Source organism: Rhyacophila brunnea, unplaced genomic scaffold (genome assembly GCF_057557595.1).
Source record: "Rhyacophila brunnea isolate RB1 unplaced genomic scaffold, BYU_Rbru_1.0 scaffold_11, whole genome shotgun sequence".
Classification (NCBI taxonomy): Eukaryota; Metazoa; Arthropoda; class Insecta; order Trichoptera; family Rhyacophilidae; genus Rhyacophila; species Rhyacophila brunnea.
Window position 1 is genome coordinate 18,420,572 of NW_028232763.1, and position 18,525 is coordinate 18,439,096.

At 31.2% G+C, this 18,525-nt stretch overlaps 1 protein-coding gene across 1 annotated transcript in view; it reads left to right on the plus strand.

Annotated features, from left to right (window-relative positions):
- Nucleotides 1–15,832, plus strand: part of LOC147078439 (uncharacterized) — a 35,732-nt gene extending 19,900 nt beyond the window's left edge. The window contains exons 4-6 of the mRNA XM_085960472.1: nt 10,353–10,615; nt 12,045–12,186; nt 15,429–15,832. Of these exons, the coding sequence (XP_085816598.1) occupies nt 10,353–10,615; nt 12,045–12,186; nt 15,429–15,517 (494 nt within the window). The 3' untranslated portion in view covers nt 15,518–15,832. The remainder of the gene's footprint in view (nt 1–10,352; nt 10,616–12,044; nt 12,187–15,428) is intronic.
- The last annotated feature ends 2,693 nt before the right edge of the window (nt 15,833–18,525 follow it).

Consider the following 18,525-nt stretch of genomic DNA (forward strand, 5'->3'; position numbering starts at 1 on the left):
CGTCTTGCGACGGAGTAGCATGAAGAACGCAGAGTTACGAGTGAGATTGGTGGAAGTATGAAATTCAATATTTTCCAGTATACATGTATTGTAAATGGATCCACGACGAAGTAAAATACTTTAAAAGAAGAATCACTCTTCCGGTGGACAGTGATTGCAGAATAAAATCAGTCAGAAAATTCTTGTAATATTAATAGATAATCACATTTATCGGATGTTATAAGTTATAATACCTACAGCAATTAATTAAGCCACATTTAAATTATTTTATCTACGGCACAAAGAAAAGAGTGTTATATACGTCAATAAATTCAATGTATGCGATTAATATTGCAATATTTTTTTTAAATAATCAACAGATGAATCCCCTAGCATCTTCAATCAGTTATGAAATTTTGAATAGCATATCAGAAGATTTCTAATGAATATTTTTGTGCCATATCCGTAACCGTATATCGACGATGATTTTGGTTAGTATTACCATGTTATCTTACCTCGTAATTGGATTAAAATACTGAGCATAAATCAGTCTTTAAGATTTTTGAAACAGAACATTTTTCTTCTATCAAAGCTTCCGTTACCGTAATTCTTACCTTAAATATAATCGTATTGTGATAAATAATGACCCAAAGCTATATAACACAACTCAAGCATTATGTAAACTATAAACTATGTCTTATTTCAAAGAAACTCTTAAAAATTTAGTGTGGTAACTTTTCCTGAAACGGTTTAGAAGATTGTGATTTAATCGGTTGCCGCGATGAAATAGCCTTTTCGGTTTTATTGCCACCGGATTTCCTTCATAAATGTTTTCACCATTCATTGCAGTTGCATGTTTCATAAGTTTTAAAACATATGAACATATAGATATTCTGTTTATATCAGTTTACTTCGTTTAATATTTAATTTCAAGGTGTATTTTTCACACAAATATTTAACATTATTATAAGTACGTGTAATTTATGTATTTTTTTTTTAATTTATAGCGAATATATTAAACTGACATTTTCTTAAAGTTCAGTATTAGGTTTGTAAAATAAAATTGTATGGTATGTAATCCATATAATATAATACTGACTACAACTGAAATTAATCATTAATTGATTATGTTTTTCTTAGCAGATAAAGTTGGCCTTGAGCTTTTCTAGAATATAAATTATTTAAACTTTTAATTATGTCTATATTACTTAATATCATGTATTTTACTTCATTTAATTAAAGATTATGCTTCTTGATAGTGATCCACTTAAAAATGTATATTTTATTTCATGTACCTAATAGATATAATATTTTATACAGTATTAATGTTGAGAAAAAACTCTCTCTAAATTAATTAGCTAGTTTTCAATTGAAATCGTAATTTATTAAAGTTATAATATTAAAAATTTCTTGGCATAAATTACTTAATTATTCTCAAAGTATTAAAACTATTAAAGCTTAAGGCTTATTCAATTATGTATGGATTTTAGTAAATTAATTTTCTAAAAATTATCAGAATTTTTCCTTTGATCCAATGATTTCGTATACTTTCATCAAAATAAGTCTTACATTATTATTCCATCAGTTGCCAGTCTCTAGCCAAGTACGAAGCTGAGTGCTTTTTCTAGTGATGCTTATTTTGGTGACCGTTTTCATGGAATTTTATTGCACTAAGATCCGTCTCAACTCTTGGAAAATACATTCGTTTATAAGAGACGGAATAAGTAGAATTGATCTCTATTTTAGCGCACCGATACTCAACTTGTTTTCTCCGAGAACCTTTAGTAACGGATTTAGGTTTCGAAAAGCTGTACAAAGTTTTAAAAAATTACAACATGGTTATATCTCTTTATCGGTATTTTTTATTAAATTTAAAATTGACAAAATATAACTAACTATGTTTACAGATAACGACTTTTTGGTCAATTTGGTTAGTTATCCATATACATTTGGCTGTGGATGACCAGGCGAAGGCAGGTGAGTTTAGCGGTGTAGATGGATGTAGATGTTTATTGTCTTGGTGTAGTACAGAGAGTTACTATGGTAGGAGATGTGATCGAGATCTGTTTGTGTTGATGAACTGAGAGACGTGATTCGCGTAGAATGATCGTTTACTACGTCGAGCGAAGACTCGATGAGATGAGTGAGGATTCATGCATTGTCCTTCTAATTTATACAAATGCGGTAAATATAATATAATAAGAGATATTGTAGCAATTAACAAATCAAAACGTACCCTTATGATCTAGTTATGATTGATGAAATGCTGACAAATATTCTCGTATTGTTTTATTTTGACAACAAAACATACATAATAAAGTATGTCACTCACGTATCGTCTAATTATTTGTCCATCGTATGGAAGGAAATGTTATAGTTTATCAATTTAACCTTGGAATTGCGCGGATTGCGATTATTTTCTACTGCGCACGAATGACATACATGGTAAATTTTATCATTTTTACCGTTATTATTTCCGACCGCTATTACATGAAGCATATTGCATCGTTTTTACTCGCTGGTCGTCACTATAACTACGTCATATTTTCTGTCAAAACTATCGAACTTCACTATATAATGTGGTATGTTTATAGGAAAGAGTACTTTTCGATAATCGTATCGTAAGGGTTATTACCTATTAAATAAGATGATTTTATGTTGTCAATTACAATTATTGTATTATTAATAATTGTGTATCAGAAGTAAAAGGTCAGGTGTCCGTTTTCTACAAAAATTAATTATGGACGTAGTCTTTTTAGAGCTCTTTTTTGTCTACATATTGGCAAAAGAATAAAATGAAAATGATGAAGTTAAACCAGTCCAGATATCTAAAAACCTATGAAAATATTTTGAACAGATTTGAAGTTATAACAAAAGAAAAATATTTTATTAGTGATAATAATAATAGAATGAATGACACAAAAAAAATACAAAAATTTAACTTTTAAGTACCCACCTATGTGGTTAAACTATTAATCTACATTTTGCTGTCCTAATTTTTTTTTAAATGTGACACCGACCTCCAGACCTTTGAATTCTGGATTTAAAAATTTAAAAATTGAAAAAAAATACTTCTCCAATCTTGTTATAATATGTAAATTGTTTATTTCAATATTTTTATATCCAGGTTACCCCACAAAAAAGAGTAAAAAATACAATGACATACATTTGTAGAAATTTATTCTCTCCAAAGTAAGCAGCTTTTAAGTAGAACGGAGATTTAGGATCACTGGCGTAGTTGTAAGCATCTCGGAGACAATAAAATCCGATACATAAAAGAGACAAACAGCGAGTCGGTTATCCCTTTTAGAATCCGTTTTGATATTGCATATTTGACTGCATGTAAGTGGCTTTCAACGAGATACTGGTGACAAAATCGCGATTCAATGATAGCATTTAAACTTAATCAACAATATTGTATTTAAGTGTATTCATATTTAAATTGCGCTCGATTAAATTTACTATCAAGTTATATCATAATTCATATAAAAAATAATAGTATTATAGATAATAAAATTTATATTAGTTTCAGTTACTTTTTGGTTGAAGTTAAAAGAATTGATATAATAGGATAATAAATTATATGATAATATTACAATGTTTATTAGTCAATAACTATTTCGCTATCATATTCTGAGTTAAAATATTTTTCCTTGATTGAATATTTTACTCACAGAAGGGAATGCCACGTTGCAAATGTACCTAATCCTGTACCTAAAGGTGCCGATATAAGCAATTAGAAAAAGACACAAAACTGATTTTCTCTTTTACAGCAACTGCAACGCTGCGGCAGAAGAGAATGACTTTAGATTCATTTGACTCTGTCAATCTAATCTTAACTTCACAGATAGACAAATTTCTTTAATAAATAGTTTACCTTGACGGTTGCCGCTTGGACGGCATCCAACTTTAAATTCAATGTGATAAGTAGCTTTATTTCAAATTTTAATAAAATTAGCGAATATAAAAGGACGTACAGAGTATTATCCACGTATATATGATGTTTTTTTTATCAATTCTCTATCTCTACAAACATAGATCACGAGTCTCCATTGTTAGAACATATCTTGTCTACTTTTTTAATTTGTTTTAATTGTAAACTATTTAAATTACAGTATTTTCTTTAAATCGCAGTATTCCATCATGTACATATTATTAAGATAATAATTGGCGCCGTATTTACTAATATATATATATATATATATATATATATATATATATATATATATATATATATATATACGGCTTTAATCTACTGATATCCATTTTTCATATATATATCCTTTAGATTCATGTTTTACTGATAGTCAAATCCACGTGACAGCGCGATCATACGTCCCAATATTGAGAGTCATTTAATTAATTTAGTTTATGGTCGAGCATTACCAAAATTACCTACATTTCACCTTTTATGCTTTACACATCTTTTATTTTTATACCAAAGTGAATTAAAACTAGACAATGTGACAGGAACTATATATAAAATTGTGCATTTAGGTACCTACACGTATTATTTACGATTCGGAAATATAAATACCTCTTAACATCGACCGTCCAACATTATTAAGGCAACTTTAAACACATATATGGATTATTACCGCATATTGTTTATGTTTGGATAGTTTTAATATTGCAGAGGATTATTGCAAACAGCAAAATAAAAAAGAAGAAACTGTAGATACGCTTGCAAAAATAAATAAATGTGAAAACAGTCTACAGACTGAGGTCTTATTCGGTTTTTCTGGTATAAATGGATGACCTGAAACACGGCTGTAATTATTTAAAATGAAAAATAAAATTATTAGTGATACGTAGTCAAAAATCATCATTTCAGTGTATCTATTCTATTTGCATTAACATGAATAAAAATATAGTAATTTATAATTATTTATTTTTAAAAAATACTATAATAATATTATACCATGAAATGTAACTACTCAATATGTGAAAAATCACACATCATGTACTTACCTATGTTCTTACTTATTAACATGTTAATTAGTAAAATTCTGAAAAAAAAATATTTTGTGTCCCGTGAGTATGGCTGTAGATGTGTGCATTTTTGGTGACCTATCGCTTACTTTCCTCCAATAGGCACCCTTCTCCACTGCCTGTTAGTCAGGGAACACAGGATTAATGCCAACTGAAATACCTAACGGGTGTGGTGTAACAGGCAACCGATCTTGAGTGAGAAAGAATATGGGATAAACTTAAACATGTGTCAAGAAAACGTCATTCTAATCTTATCCTTCGCTCCGACAACTGGTTTCGGTTTATCCACTGACGCTCATTCAATATTGGTGTATTAATTTGAAGGTTGAAACACATACTATTGCTCTCTATAATATGTGTTTCATTTTCGTAAGACACACACATTCTAAACCCTGCTTCAAAACGTAGTGTATGGGGGATAGCCTATTTGAATTCTATGTATTAATCTGTTTTGTGCTGTAAGTGATAGATGCTATCAGTACAATGCTTGATGAGTCTGAACATATTCAATGAACGAAAACAACGGATTTTCCGGGATTAGGTCGGATTGAAAAACTAAATGGCGACGACATGCATAACGAAAAACACTGTTGATCAAAGAATTCCGATTCCGAAACTCATTAGCATAGCCCGGGTCGGTGCTTGCCAAGAAGAATTACCGTGGAACAGAATGTAAGCGCATTATCCGTTCTGATTAACTTAATGCTGGCGATAAAACAAACAATGTAAAAGCCAAACTATTCCAGATCGTTACCATTAAAATTAGTTCACACACGCCACGCGTGAGCCAACCTGCTCGAACGACGGCGCACGCACGATACTCTCGATCTGATATAGTATTGTAGATTGCGTAGACACGGCCATTGATTTAGACGACTGTCTAATTCGGTAGCTAAATCTTAGTGTTGCCAACTGTACTATAATTATAGTATTTGTACCATAAAATGTATGGGGATAAATAACTCAATCCGTGTCAGCATATTGATCGACGATATTGAATAACTGACCGCAATTATAAATTCCTTAATATCCGTTTCCCGTAGTGTCCAATTATGGCAAACTCAGTAAATAGATTACTGAAATTATAATTTTCGGAATATCCATTTTTTCACATAGTCAGCTATATCCAATGACGTAAACTCCATATAGAGTAGCTGACCCAATTATAATAATTGACTATTCAGTGCTCAAGTCTGACTATAGTCGGCCATGGGCCAACCCCAATGGTATTCATTTTGGAAAAAGGATAGTTGATGAAGTTCCAAGTCATAATTCTAAATTAAATTTCTAGCAATATGTAGATTTATAACAATAGGTATACACACCATAATAATTATGATGCATTAGTATTATGAGTAGGTAAACGTTTTATCCCTTGAAAAGTTCAGTTTGTATGCAAAAAATATTAAGTCGAATAGGAATAACAGATCAAATTTGCTTATTGTTATTCATTTTGTCTGTTACAATCGATTCATAACCTCTAGAACAGATAGTCTTTGCGATGCATACAATTAAAATTCATATAGGAAAAATCCTTTAAATCGTATGATAATAATATTGTATTCAGATATGTCTAGTATGTGGTTATTTCTATTAAGCCAAGTTTAAACGAACATGACGTGTTTAAGGGTTATAAACGATATGATAAAATTACAATTCAACAATTAATTTTACATTATTCCACCTGATATTAATTATTTATTTATTACAAACCTTACGCGTGTCACATTTTTTCGACTAGTGGGGTTTTTCACATCTCCATAAAAATATTAGGGAAATTCTGAATTTTATAAACAAAACTATTTAAAAGTTCAAAATAACCATATTAAGATCTTCATAAATTAGAATGAAAGTTTTTAATAATTTTTGTTACAGAGAGATAATCGGACAAAAAGGATTTATCACTGTATGTTCAACTATAATTATCAAAAACCATTAAAAACGCCTGCAGTGTTCCTTTCTTTTGCATTTTTTAATACGAGTAATTACTCAATATTAGCAATTCTATCAACCTGAAAAATAAATATGAGTATCAGAGTATAAAAGCCTTCGTATAGGTAGGTTCAGATGCTTATCAAAAAATCGTATGGGTGATTTTCTAGCTATATCTAATGGTGGCATGTTGTCTAGGGACATCCTTCATGACTAATTTAATAGTATTATATATTATTATAATATCAGTAGGCACATGTATGGGGATGAAATGAAAACTGGGATTGAATATATTCTCAGGTGACAGACACGCTATTGCCACCTGTGTAAGATTTAAATCATCGTGTCGTATATTGTAAGTGACAGTATTGCAATATAGTAGGATATCATTACATTAATTTAATTTAAGTGTTCACAAACGGTTCGTTTCCGGATCCATAAATATGATCATTCATGAACGATACCTACTAGTATCTTCAATTAACCAAATTGTTACAATACAACAGTTATTATTGACATTGAATATACCTAAAGACTAATGAGCAATGCGATTGTACCCAAAGTCTCGTATACCTTATTATATTCACTACATATGTATATTTAAATAAAAATCATCTGACAATAATAATATTATTACTTGACATGTTGAAATATTTAACTTCATATCGAAAATATTATTCATTCTACTAAGTAGGTACCCATTGCATTTTCATTATTTTATACATAATACATAATAATAATATTATTAATATATATAATATAAATGCTTGCCAGATTCCTTGGTGGTTGAAAAAAGCAGTACCCTAATAGATCGCAACCAAATATATTGAAGAAAACACTTTTCTATAGAGTTATAGCCTAAACATGTGAAAATGAAGCAACAAAAAAGGAATCCCATGTCTACTACTTTTCATACAAACCATGGAGTTGGAAAGGATTATGGTTGATGTTGTATAAACAAATTCACTAACGTACCTATATCAAACTGAAATTATTTCCTTCAACGATTTTGATGATAAAAAACCATAGAAGTTTCCATATGACTGGAAGGTGATTCAATATTATTTGATTGCTATAAAATTCTGATAACTTAAATAACGTATAATTTCCCTTACATTTTTTAAGTAACACTATTAAATCTCTGAGCATAGATCTTAGCCAATAATGTCATATTTTAACATTAAATATTGTCTACTATTTATACTTACTAATATGTGAAAAACTTATTGAGGGTGAGGTACGATTTTTCTTTTATAAATGAAATGGAACCAATATCGCTTGAATTTGAGAAAATGCCTACATCGGGAAAATAGTACCTACTTAAATAATTATAAACTGAGGTGACAATTTATTAGTATTTTTTAAACTAAATAATTCTAATTTTAACGAATATAATATTATGTAATGATGCTTTGATAATAGTTATATTATTATTATTTATTTTGTTGAATCAATAGCTCCCTACTACACGACATCAAATGACATGGAAGTAGTTTGTATTGACTCAAGAGTAATTGTAGCGAAGACGAATTATTCTACATTTCCTATTTCTCCCTGCGCATTCTTTTCGCTGCCAGCGCAAAATAAGGCTTTATTTGTATATTAATTTAGTGCGGAAATTTATGTTTCTAATAAAGGTTAGGCATATTTTACTGTCTGTAAACATGCAAATCATTTATGTTAAGGTGACGTGTTCAACAAAAGGATTATTTTACATTCTGCTTATAAATATAAGCTTGCGTTTTGTGAAAGAGGAAATGGAAAATTATACTGCATTTGTGATTAATTTATGGCGCTTTTCTATTTTCATTCTGATAATATATACGGTACGTAATTTGCATTTTTGTATCTAAATATTTATAAATTATCCAGTTTTAACCGTTATATTTATTTTTCTAAACTATGCAACTTTAACTGCGCCTGTACACGTGCATGGATTTATTTGCAGCAATAGTGAGTATTTTAAACTATCGTGACAATAACTGTTTACACGTAAAAGTGCTGACTGTCTCTCCAATCTCATTCTTCAAGAGTACCTAAGCCAGACGTGATGTTGTCATTTTATGGTAGGTACTATTTGACAGGTCGTAAAAATCGGTTAATCTCAAAATTAGTCTCTACGCGGTATAATTCGTTTTTCGCCGGTAGGTTTGCGACTATCGTTCTACTGGGCAGGCGCAGATCGAATAGATTCCAACTGTCACATGGCAATTCAGAAGCTTCCGAACTTTTTTAATTCATGCATGCAATATTGAAACATGCATGACAATACGTATGTACACGTGCATTTTCTTGTTATGGCCGCGATAATACGTACTGTCAGCAGTAAATCCATGCACGGGTAAAAGGGGTATAAGGTATAAGTGTGACAATAAATTCACGGTTGAATCCGTTCCTTGGACAGAAAACTAAGCACATTTTACGTAAAAATAGATTGTTTAAAGATTATGAATTACCTATCAAATTTAATATGCCTGACTGATAAAAAATATTATAATTATTCAAACGGCACCAATACGCCGTTTGATTTATATTATAATAATTAAGATTGTCATACAGAGTTGCCACTTCATAACTTTGCACTCCGGTTCTAGGATAATAATGATGTAATATATTCTAAAAATATTTTTTTTACATATATTATCTATTTATTTATTACTACGTCTATTAAGATAAGTAAATATCATTTTGATCTAATTTTTAGTAGTAAAAAGTGCAAAACAAGTGCAAGGTTATAGAGCGTAGGAGTGTAACTGCGATAGGAATAATTGTAGTATGTTGTTTAACTTTCAGATTTTTAATTACGATATTCATAACTTTAATGTTCAGGCGTTATCAAAAAACAAAGATCTTACAAAATATGCGTATTTTTCATAATTCAATTGTAAAAAATCAAGGTGTAAAAATATCAGGGAAACATAACTACCTTTGGTATTTCTAATTATTAAAAATGGCGATTTATCGTATATGCATCACTTTTGCAAGGACATCCAAATAAAAAATAACAAATGAAAAATCCAAATAATGATAAAAGAAGACCGTCTGTATTCAGGCCGGGCACAAAGCTGCAAATGTCGATTGCAGCGCTAGTTTTTTCCTTATTCTTCAAATGAAAAACGGTAAACTGTTTTTAGAAAATGATGATTGTTATAGAATGATTATACATTTAATTAATTTCAACAAAATATTCATTCGAAAATCAGCATTTTACTACAAACAGAATTACCGCATAGCATTCGAAAATAATCAACAACTAACACTACTATACTAACTCACTATTCATTGCCCCGGCCTGACTATAATAGTCGGTCTCTGATTAAAGTTAGTATTTCTAATATTTGTTGACAATGGTTGATTGTAAATAATATGTTTTTAACATTACATTTAATTATCTATTAATTAATTAGAAAACTTTTCTAATACCTATCTGTTATTTTTTTATTTCACAGCACTTCCAGAAGAAGGACCTAAAATACATGGCAGCAAATCCCGTTATCATATAAACGAGCTCGTCAGACTAAACTGTACATCCGGACCCTCGAAGCCAGCTCCAATTTTGAGCTGGTTCGTCAATGGTGATCTTGCTGAAGAAGTGGCGCTTCGAGGACCTACTGTTGTCACGGATAAGAAAACAGGACTTTTCGTTACAATACTGGGTCTGGAGTTCAGAGTCTATCCGAAACATTTCATGAATGGAGATATGAAAATGAAGGTGAGTTTGTCAGTCTTTAAATAAACTATTATACGTTTTTTGACTATGGGTAGGTTTATAAACACATTGTGCCTGTCTGTGGATTTATTGATGGCCGTATAGCAGTGATATAAAAAAAATCATGTTCGTAGAGCATTGCAGACAGTTATCTTCTAATTTTATTGGATTCAATGAGGACATTAATTTGATATTGACTGGTATCAAATATCCGATAATAATGTTCTCATTATTATCAGATATTTTCATAGGTACTACGTAATACTTACGATATTAGGAGCAGCTAACAGAAATTTATATAAATAAACACGATATGATTGTATTTATAATTTACTTACCTACCCATTTTCTTCTGTCTTTTCATTGTATTCTGGTGGTTTTTATTACGTATTTTTAAGTGTTTTATTTAAACATGCATAATGATCTCAATAATATACGGTCATACATTTCCGATACAAAAGCTAACGATGAACTGTGATCTGCATCTGCATACGTACAAATTTCCTGACATGTTTGGTTATAACTAAAAATTGTTGAAACATGCACAGTTTATAAACTAAGTTGTTGGTGACAACTTGTTTTTATCTTCATTCTTTATAACTCAAAAGAAACTTCACGAAAATAATGCCGGGTCTACATTGGCAACATGTCGCGCGACAACCTCGTAAAATTTAACGAGGCTGTCGCGCGACATGTTGCCAGTGTGGACCCGTCATAATGCACTTGAAACAAAATAAGGTGACGGGCGATCTGAGAAAAGCGTGCTTATATGGCAACGCTAAATTCAGTACACTGGTAATAATAGAGTGACAATACATTATATTATAAATTAGGAGCGGACTGTAATTATAATGGTGTAAAAAAGCTTACTTTTCTGTTTATCCTAAACCTTCACTATAGATTTATGGCCGGAATGTAAAAAACATGGATGTCGTTGATTTACTTTTTATGATAATTGAACTTAAACGTTAGAGAGAAGGATAGGTGCTCTCGGGAGGTCGGAGCGGGGGGGGGGGTATAGAGTCAATATGATTATATAGAATATATAGGTTTATTTATTTTATACATTGGTACACGAATTGTTACGCTCTGGATGCAATTATCGTTAAGCTTGGGTTAGAAATCAGCTTGAAATATAATGAAAGAAGTCTAATCTTGTTATTTTATCTTTATCGTTAGTTTTAACATAAAAATATTTATACTCTTATGGTTTTTTTTAAAACACGAATATAATATACAATGTTACTAGTCAAGTTTATAACCATATTATTTAACTGTCAGTTTTTTTTGGATTTTCTGTGTGTATTCGCTCTTATTTACTTAAATTGTTTGTAGTATTGATCGATTTCCTATTCGTATAATGTGTAACAAAAAATACATTAGCTTAGCGATGTTTTACTGTCAAATTATATGATATTAACTTTTTTAACAGTGTTTGTCAACCATCGCCACAGTCTACTGGCGGAGCAACGAAGAGAGTGTCGAAGGCGAACGTCCACAACGTGCTCCAGCTCTTGAAAGTCGAGACAGTGCTGTGCAAGCCGCTGCTGACTCTAGAGCTGACAGAGTCCAAGGTCTATATTAAATATCATTTTATCTCATTTTAAACCTTTTGTCTTATTCATTTGAAATATTGGCGATTGTAGTCCTACAAGAAATCGACCACTCAAGTAATTGTTCAATAAAAGTGTTTATTGACTACTTATAATAATAATAATAATAATAAACCCATTCAACAATGGTACATAGCCCACGGCTTATTATGTAATTATTAAGGGAGAGGCTTCTACCTACCAGAGGCACCTAGCGGAAAATACGAACTTTGCAATTTGAGACATATTTTTGATAATTTACAATTTCAACTGTATAAATTAATAAATAATCTGAAAACATTAAAAAGAAAAATATTTTTTTAAAGTCAAAAATAAACTTAAATTAAAATGTTACAATAAAAAATCAAAAAAAAATGTGAATTTGTTACATATTTATGTCCATAGTTATTATTACATTATATTTTATGGTCATATTTATTATTAAAATTTAGTTTAAGTTTTCAATTTTTCCTCGTACAGATTTTTGGCTAATTCATGGTTTTAATATTTTTTTATATTTATTTAAAAAAATATCCATTTTTATAAAAATATAAATGTGTATAACTTGAAATTCTTTTTATTGAAATTGCATTGAATAATGTAAACTTGAGTTGGCACTTTCCATAATTGAATTTATAGGAATGATGAAACCATAGACTAAATTTGTCGCCATGAAACCACATGACAGCACGTGACGTGATTATAATGTAATCGCAGCTTTAATGACTTTAAAAAACAAGTATGTGTGTCTGCTCTTGGTGAAGGCGTCCCTCGTTACAATTGAAGGGGTTATTGCAAGACAATGATATGCCACAGAAACATAGTTTGGAGATATGAGCAATTTAATGTTCTTGTTCGTTCACTATTGCAACAGTAAAAATTACTATCCTCATTAAAATATTCGATATATCTCACATCTAATTATTCTGTTTGGAGCAAAAGGCGTGGATGACTGACCTATATCAATTTTGACTGGCATGGCATATCATATTATTGTTATAACCATTTTTATAGCAAAATTTGAATTTGTAAGAACTACACATTGATCATATTTATTGAGACATGTGTATTTTTTTTTTCAAAAGTGTGGAATTGGTTTTATTCAAAATCAACAAAATCATAATTATGTGGCATATCCATTGTCTTGCGATAACCCCTTCAATTATTAGACAATAATTAACTATACAAATGTTCCGCATCACCGGTATACCCTGCCTAGTATTAGATAGCTTTTCATATGAATTGATTGCCAGTTTTTCATTACAGTACATGACCATAATATCATTATAATAGTACTGATAAGTATCAATCTACTCTCTTGTTAATTGAATAATGTACTCATTATTAGGTACCCATATTTTTTTTAATAAATAAGTATAATGGGTACTTACCTATAAAGGTTTCTACAAAAATGTTGTCAGTAGGCACCTGGCTTTGATATAAAAAACGACGTTTTAATAAAATATTATGTTTTCTTTCAAATTAAATACGAAGAGTATTATTATATTTACCGTAAATATCGATACGCGCTCTACGGTATGAACAGTTCACGTGAAAAGGCATTTATTATTTATGGCCGTTCGAATTTATGGTCAAAAGGAACAAGGTCGAAGAAATCCAATACAGGTATCTACTATCCAGGAAAATCAATTTTTATAATATCATAGGAAAACATCAAACATTATAGGTATATAATTTATAATATCGTTACTCACAAAATGTAATTAAAAATGTAAATGTCTTATAAGACAATATGATGAGATCTGAGTGATATTTCGTTGGTGTGAGTTCCCGTTCACAGTGTTCCAGACGTGCCACTGTTTCTACCCTGTTTATTATTGTATTATCTGATAGTCAATTCAATCTTAGTATGACTCTTAGCTCAGGCTAAGCAGAAACTGGTGCACTTCTCCAGAAGCAACGGCTCGCAGTACAATAATTTTATTTATCACCATTTTGATCAATCATGGAATCTTTATCTGTACACATTTAATTCTAACTATCTTTGATATTTGAACAAAAACTATTTATCTGGCTAAATATTCTTTAAATGAGGCGTCTAATTACAAAAAGCGACAAGTCCGCAAGTCAATATTTTCGGAAAACAACGTTTTTATGTTTCAAGCTTCAATTATTTGTTTTAACGTGAGATTATTTTTTCCGTTGTATTTTATGTCGAAATTTGAACCAAATGATAATTTGTTTAATAAACTGTCGATAAACTCTTAAATGTAATAAACATAGGCAAAATAAAATTGGACGTAGCGCTACTTGTACCTCATATTTGAACTACATAAGGCACATATTCCGTGGCACTGTCATGAGTTTACCAGATGCTACAGCATGGGAGACGCCCTTTTCAATATTGAACGTTACCTTGTTGCGCGAAATCAACCAAGCTTTAAATAATATGAAACACGGACTTTTTTGCAATAAACCGAGATATCAAATATTTTTGTCGTAGGGTTATGTCGCGTTTTGGAATTTATAGATTAATACATATTGTGTAAAATTATACAAAGAATATGTGCGTATTTTTTTCTTGATTTTGACCAAATGTGGACTTATCGCTTTTTGGAATTATTCATATTAATATCAACATATATTATTGCCACACGTAGATAATGGTTCAATAAGTTGTATCATGTCCTTTTACATACTAAAGAATTGCTTTTTCCCATTTCATAATAATATCAATTTCTGATCAGAAAATGATAGTAAGAGACAAAAAAAAATACCTAATTTATCTATTACGTCATATTGAATGTGGGTTCCGAAAAACGGCCTAAGTTTTAATAAATCTTCACGAACCTCGAGATACCTACTACCGTCGAACTTTGATAAAAATTAGACACCAAAGAGGTGGAATCTCTTTGCCCACTCGTACCCACATACAAACGTATATAAATAACACTTTAGTTAAAATCTAGTTCTCGTTATATTTAAATGTTTATTATTTATAAATTATATAAAGCAAAAAATTCTATTGTCAGCTAAAGGGAAAAATAGTGGCTGATGATAGTGACCACCTTAAAATTCTGTCATCTTTTGAGCGACCATGACTTTCCATCCCTCTCGACCCTCTGCTTCTGCCAGAGCCGAGTGAAAGCTGCCCCCATTCAGCTCCTTCACTGGGTCAGTCTATCAAGATCAAGACCAATTCAAACTAGTATGTACCTTTATCTACTTAATCTTAAGAACGTAATTATTTATTTTTGTTTCAGCTGGAAGCAACATTGCAGCAAGATCTAATCGACTACTTTTGGCTGCTTCGATTATTACATCAATTTACTTCATTTTGAGCAACAGATAACCAGTCAAAATGAATTAAGCAAGTGATATTTTTAAATTAAGTTTACAGACAATGCCAAAGATCTCTTCATATGATATAATGTTGATCTACCTACAATAATAATTTAATAAATTGTATGTATTCAATGCATTCGAAAATTATGTTGTATACCTTTTTAACAAAGCAGTGGGCGGAAGATGCATTAATATAAGAATTATGCTAATTTGTAAATACATAATACAAAACCAATAGTCGAGATTTTTGCTCATACGTGAATTTTTTGTCACGTTGACCTTTTTCAATGGTATGAACAAAATTATAATATAATATGTGTGTTCCGGATCTATTTTTAAATATTTTGAAAAAATAATATTCGAAATGTTTTTTTAAACAGATAATATATTTTAATGATTTAATCGAAAATTGTCCTCGAAAAAAAGTGTAAAAATTTGATATAATTAATATTGAATAAATTTGTAAATACTTTATCGATAAAAATTGTTTATTTATTCAATGCTTCTGTAAATATCTGCTTAAAAACTATTTGTAATTTCTTCCAAAATAATATGTATGTATTAATTAGGTACGTGATGCAAAAATAAATGAATTTAAAATCCTGGATATTATCTTATTCTGACTCTATTACCATTTCCTCTTCCAGTTTTCAGCCCTCAAAGTGGAGAATATCATGAAACGGAACAATGTAAATAATTTAAAATTTGTAAAATAATCTCTATATATATAAAAATCTCGTGTCACGGTGTTTGTGGTCGCACTCCTCCGAAATGGCTCGACCGATTTTTATGAATTTTTTAATGTATATTTGTTAGGTATGAGGATAGGTCAACAAGTATATTTCATACCGTTAGGTGATTAGGGTATCTCTATCCCGAAATTTTTTTCTTTTATTTTGTTGACAATTTTTTTTTGTATTTTTTTTATTATTTGGCCTTAAAAATACCTATAAACCCAAATTTTTACTCTCCTACCCCTACCCTCCCATTTTTTAATTTTATTATTTTTGTATGAACGTCGTTCGTATTTCAAACAGAACGAAATTATTTATGTTGTTGAATGACAGATGGCGCTACGTCCGAGAAGAATTTAAGAGAAGCGTCACGTCATTTTGACATTTCATTCGGCATATCACAACGCAGTGCGTGCAAAATTTTGTACGATTTATTTTAATTTATTTATTTTTGTGTGCGTGTATTACAGTGCACAATCCCAATAAGACGCAAGGGGGGCCATTTGGGCCGTCGAATGAATAAAGCAACAAACATGCGAAATAGTAGAGCAGAAAGAACAGACGAACAAATCCAACAAGATAACAAAAACGTGCGAGTGAGCAATTCCGTGCATCTCAATCACAAGTGGCACGAGCTGAACAAAATCAACAACGACAATTGGAACGGAGCCAAGCGCGCCGGTTCGTAGTTAACACACGCAGAGCAAATGACTGAAAACGCCAACAAGTACATCGAGCATTTACATCCGCTTCGTTCCTTTGTCTCGCATTCGAGTACGAGCCAGATATTGAATATTCCGCTCATCCGAAAGTGCTGATTGGTGCTCTGGACAAAAAATGTCCCCATTGTCATGCGCTCAAATTCAAACATGAGTCAGCCGGGATGTGTTGCGCATCAGGAAAAGTGCAACTATCAGAAATTGAGATACCACCCGAACCATTGAACGGCTTGCTCATCGGCACGGTTCCAGATTCAAACCTGTTCCTGAAGTCCATTCGCACATTCAATTCATGCTTCCAAAAGACTTCGTTCGGAGCAACAGAAATAGTTCACAATACTGCGGAAAATGGTCTACAATTCCATTCTACGTTCAAAATCAAAGGCCAAGTATACCACAAAGTAGGCTCATTGCAAACGAACCACATATTTTTTTACAAATCTACTTCATGGGCGGTGAGGACATTAATCGTGTGAATACACGTTGCGGCTACGATAAACTCAATTCACCTAATGCCAGGCGCATCAGCGGCGAACTGGACGCCCTATTGAATGAACACAATGAATTATTGAAATTCTTCAAAGCACACATGCACGAATTGCAAAGTAACAATCACGATATTGTCATCAATCCTGATAAAACACCAGCTGGAGAGCATGTGCGTCGATTCAATGCGCCTGTTGTTGACGATATTGCTGGAATCATGGTTGGCGACCGCACATCGACGCGAGAAATCGTGATTCGAAGAAGAAACAATAATCTGGAGTTCATCGCTCACACACATCGTTCATACGACGCTCTCCAATATCCGCTAATTTTCTGGAAGGGACAAGACGGATATTGCATAAACAGTAAACAACGAGATCCAGTCACAGGTAATTCATTCATTATGAACATCATTACTCATTTTGAATTGAGAAAATGAATGATTGGTGTTTTTTTGTTTTTATCGGCGGTCACCGTCTACAGCGCTCCATTCCTCTTTCTGTCATAGATCCCATCCCCACATACTTACGATACATTCGTTATTTTTTATTTAACAACCAAAATATTCTCTAGAAATAATTTATATGGCAGAACAACGTTTGCCGGGTCAGCTAGTAATATATTATAATAAGTTCTCAATTTATATAACTTTAAAATACCTATAACATTATTCTTTGAACAATAATCTAATAACTGTAAAATCTTTGAAAAATCTTCATCCCTGCGAGATTCGAATACACACATCCATAGCATTTCGCCCGAAAACTACTTAGGTACTATTCTTTTCGTTTTTCTGTATTTTTTTTCATTTATTGGACATACTTACCTGGATGTAGGCAGCTCGAGAGAGATCCAACGCCCACATGTGGTTGAAGCGCCAGAATAAAAATGAACGTAAGTATATTATGATACCTAGAAACAGTATTCTACCATTATTTAAATAAATACTTACATAATATTATTACATTTCACACGCAAACAATGCTATACCGCTAACGCGTGCTAGTAAATAGTAGGCGCATGAAACTTTTATTTTTTTATAATAATTATAATTATCTCGGAAACTAAACTTTAAT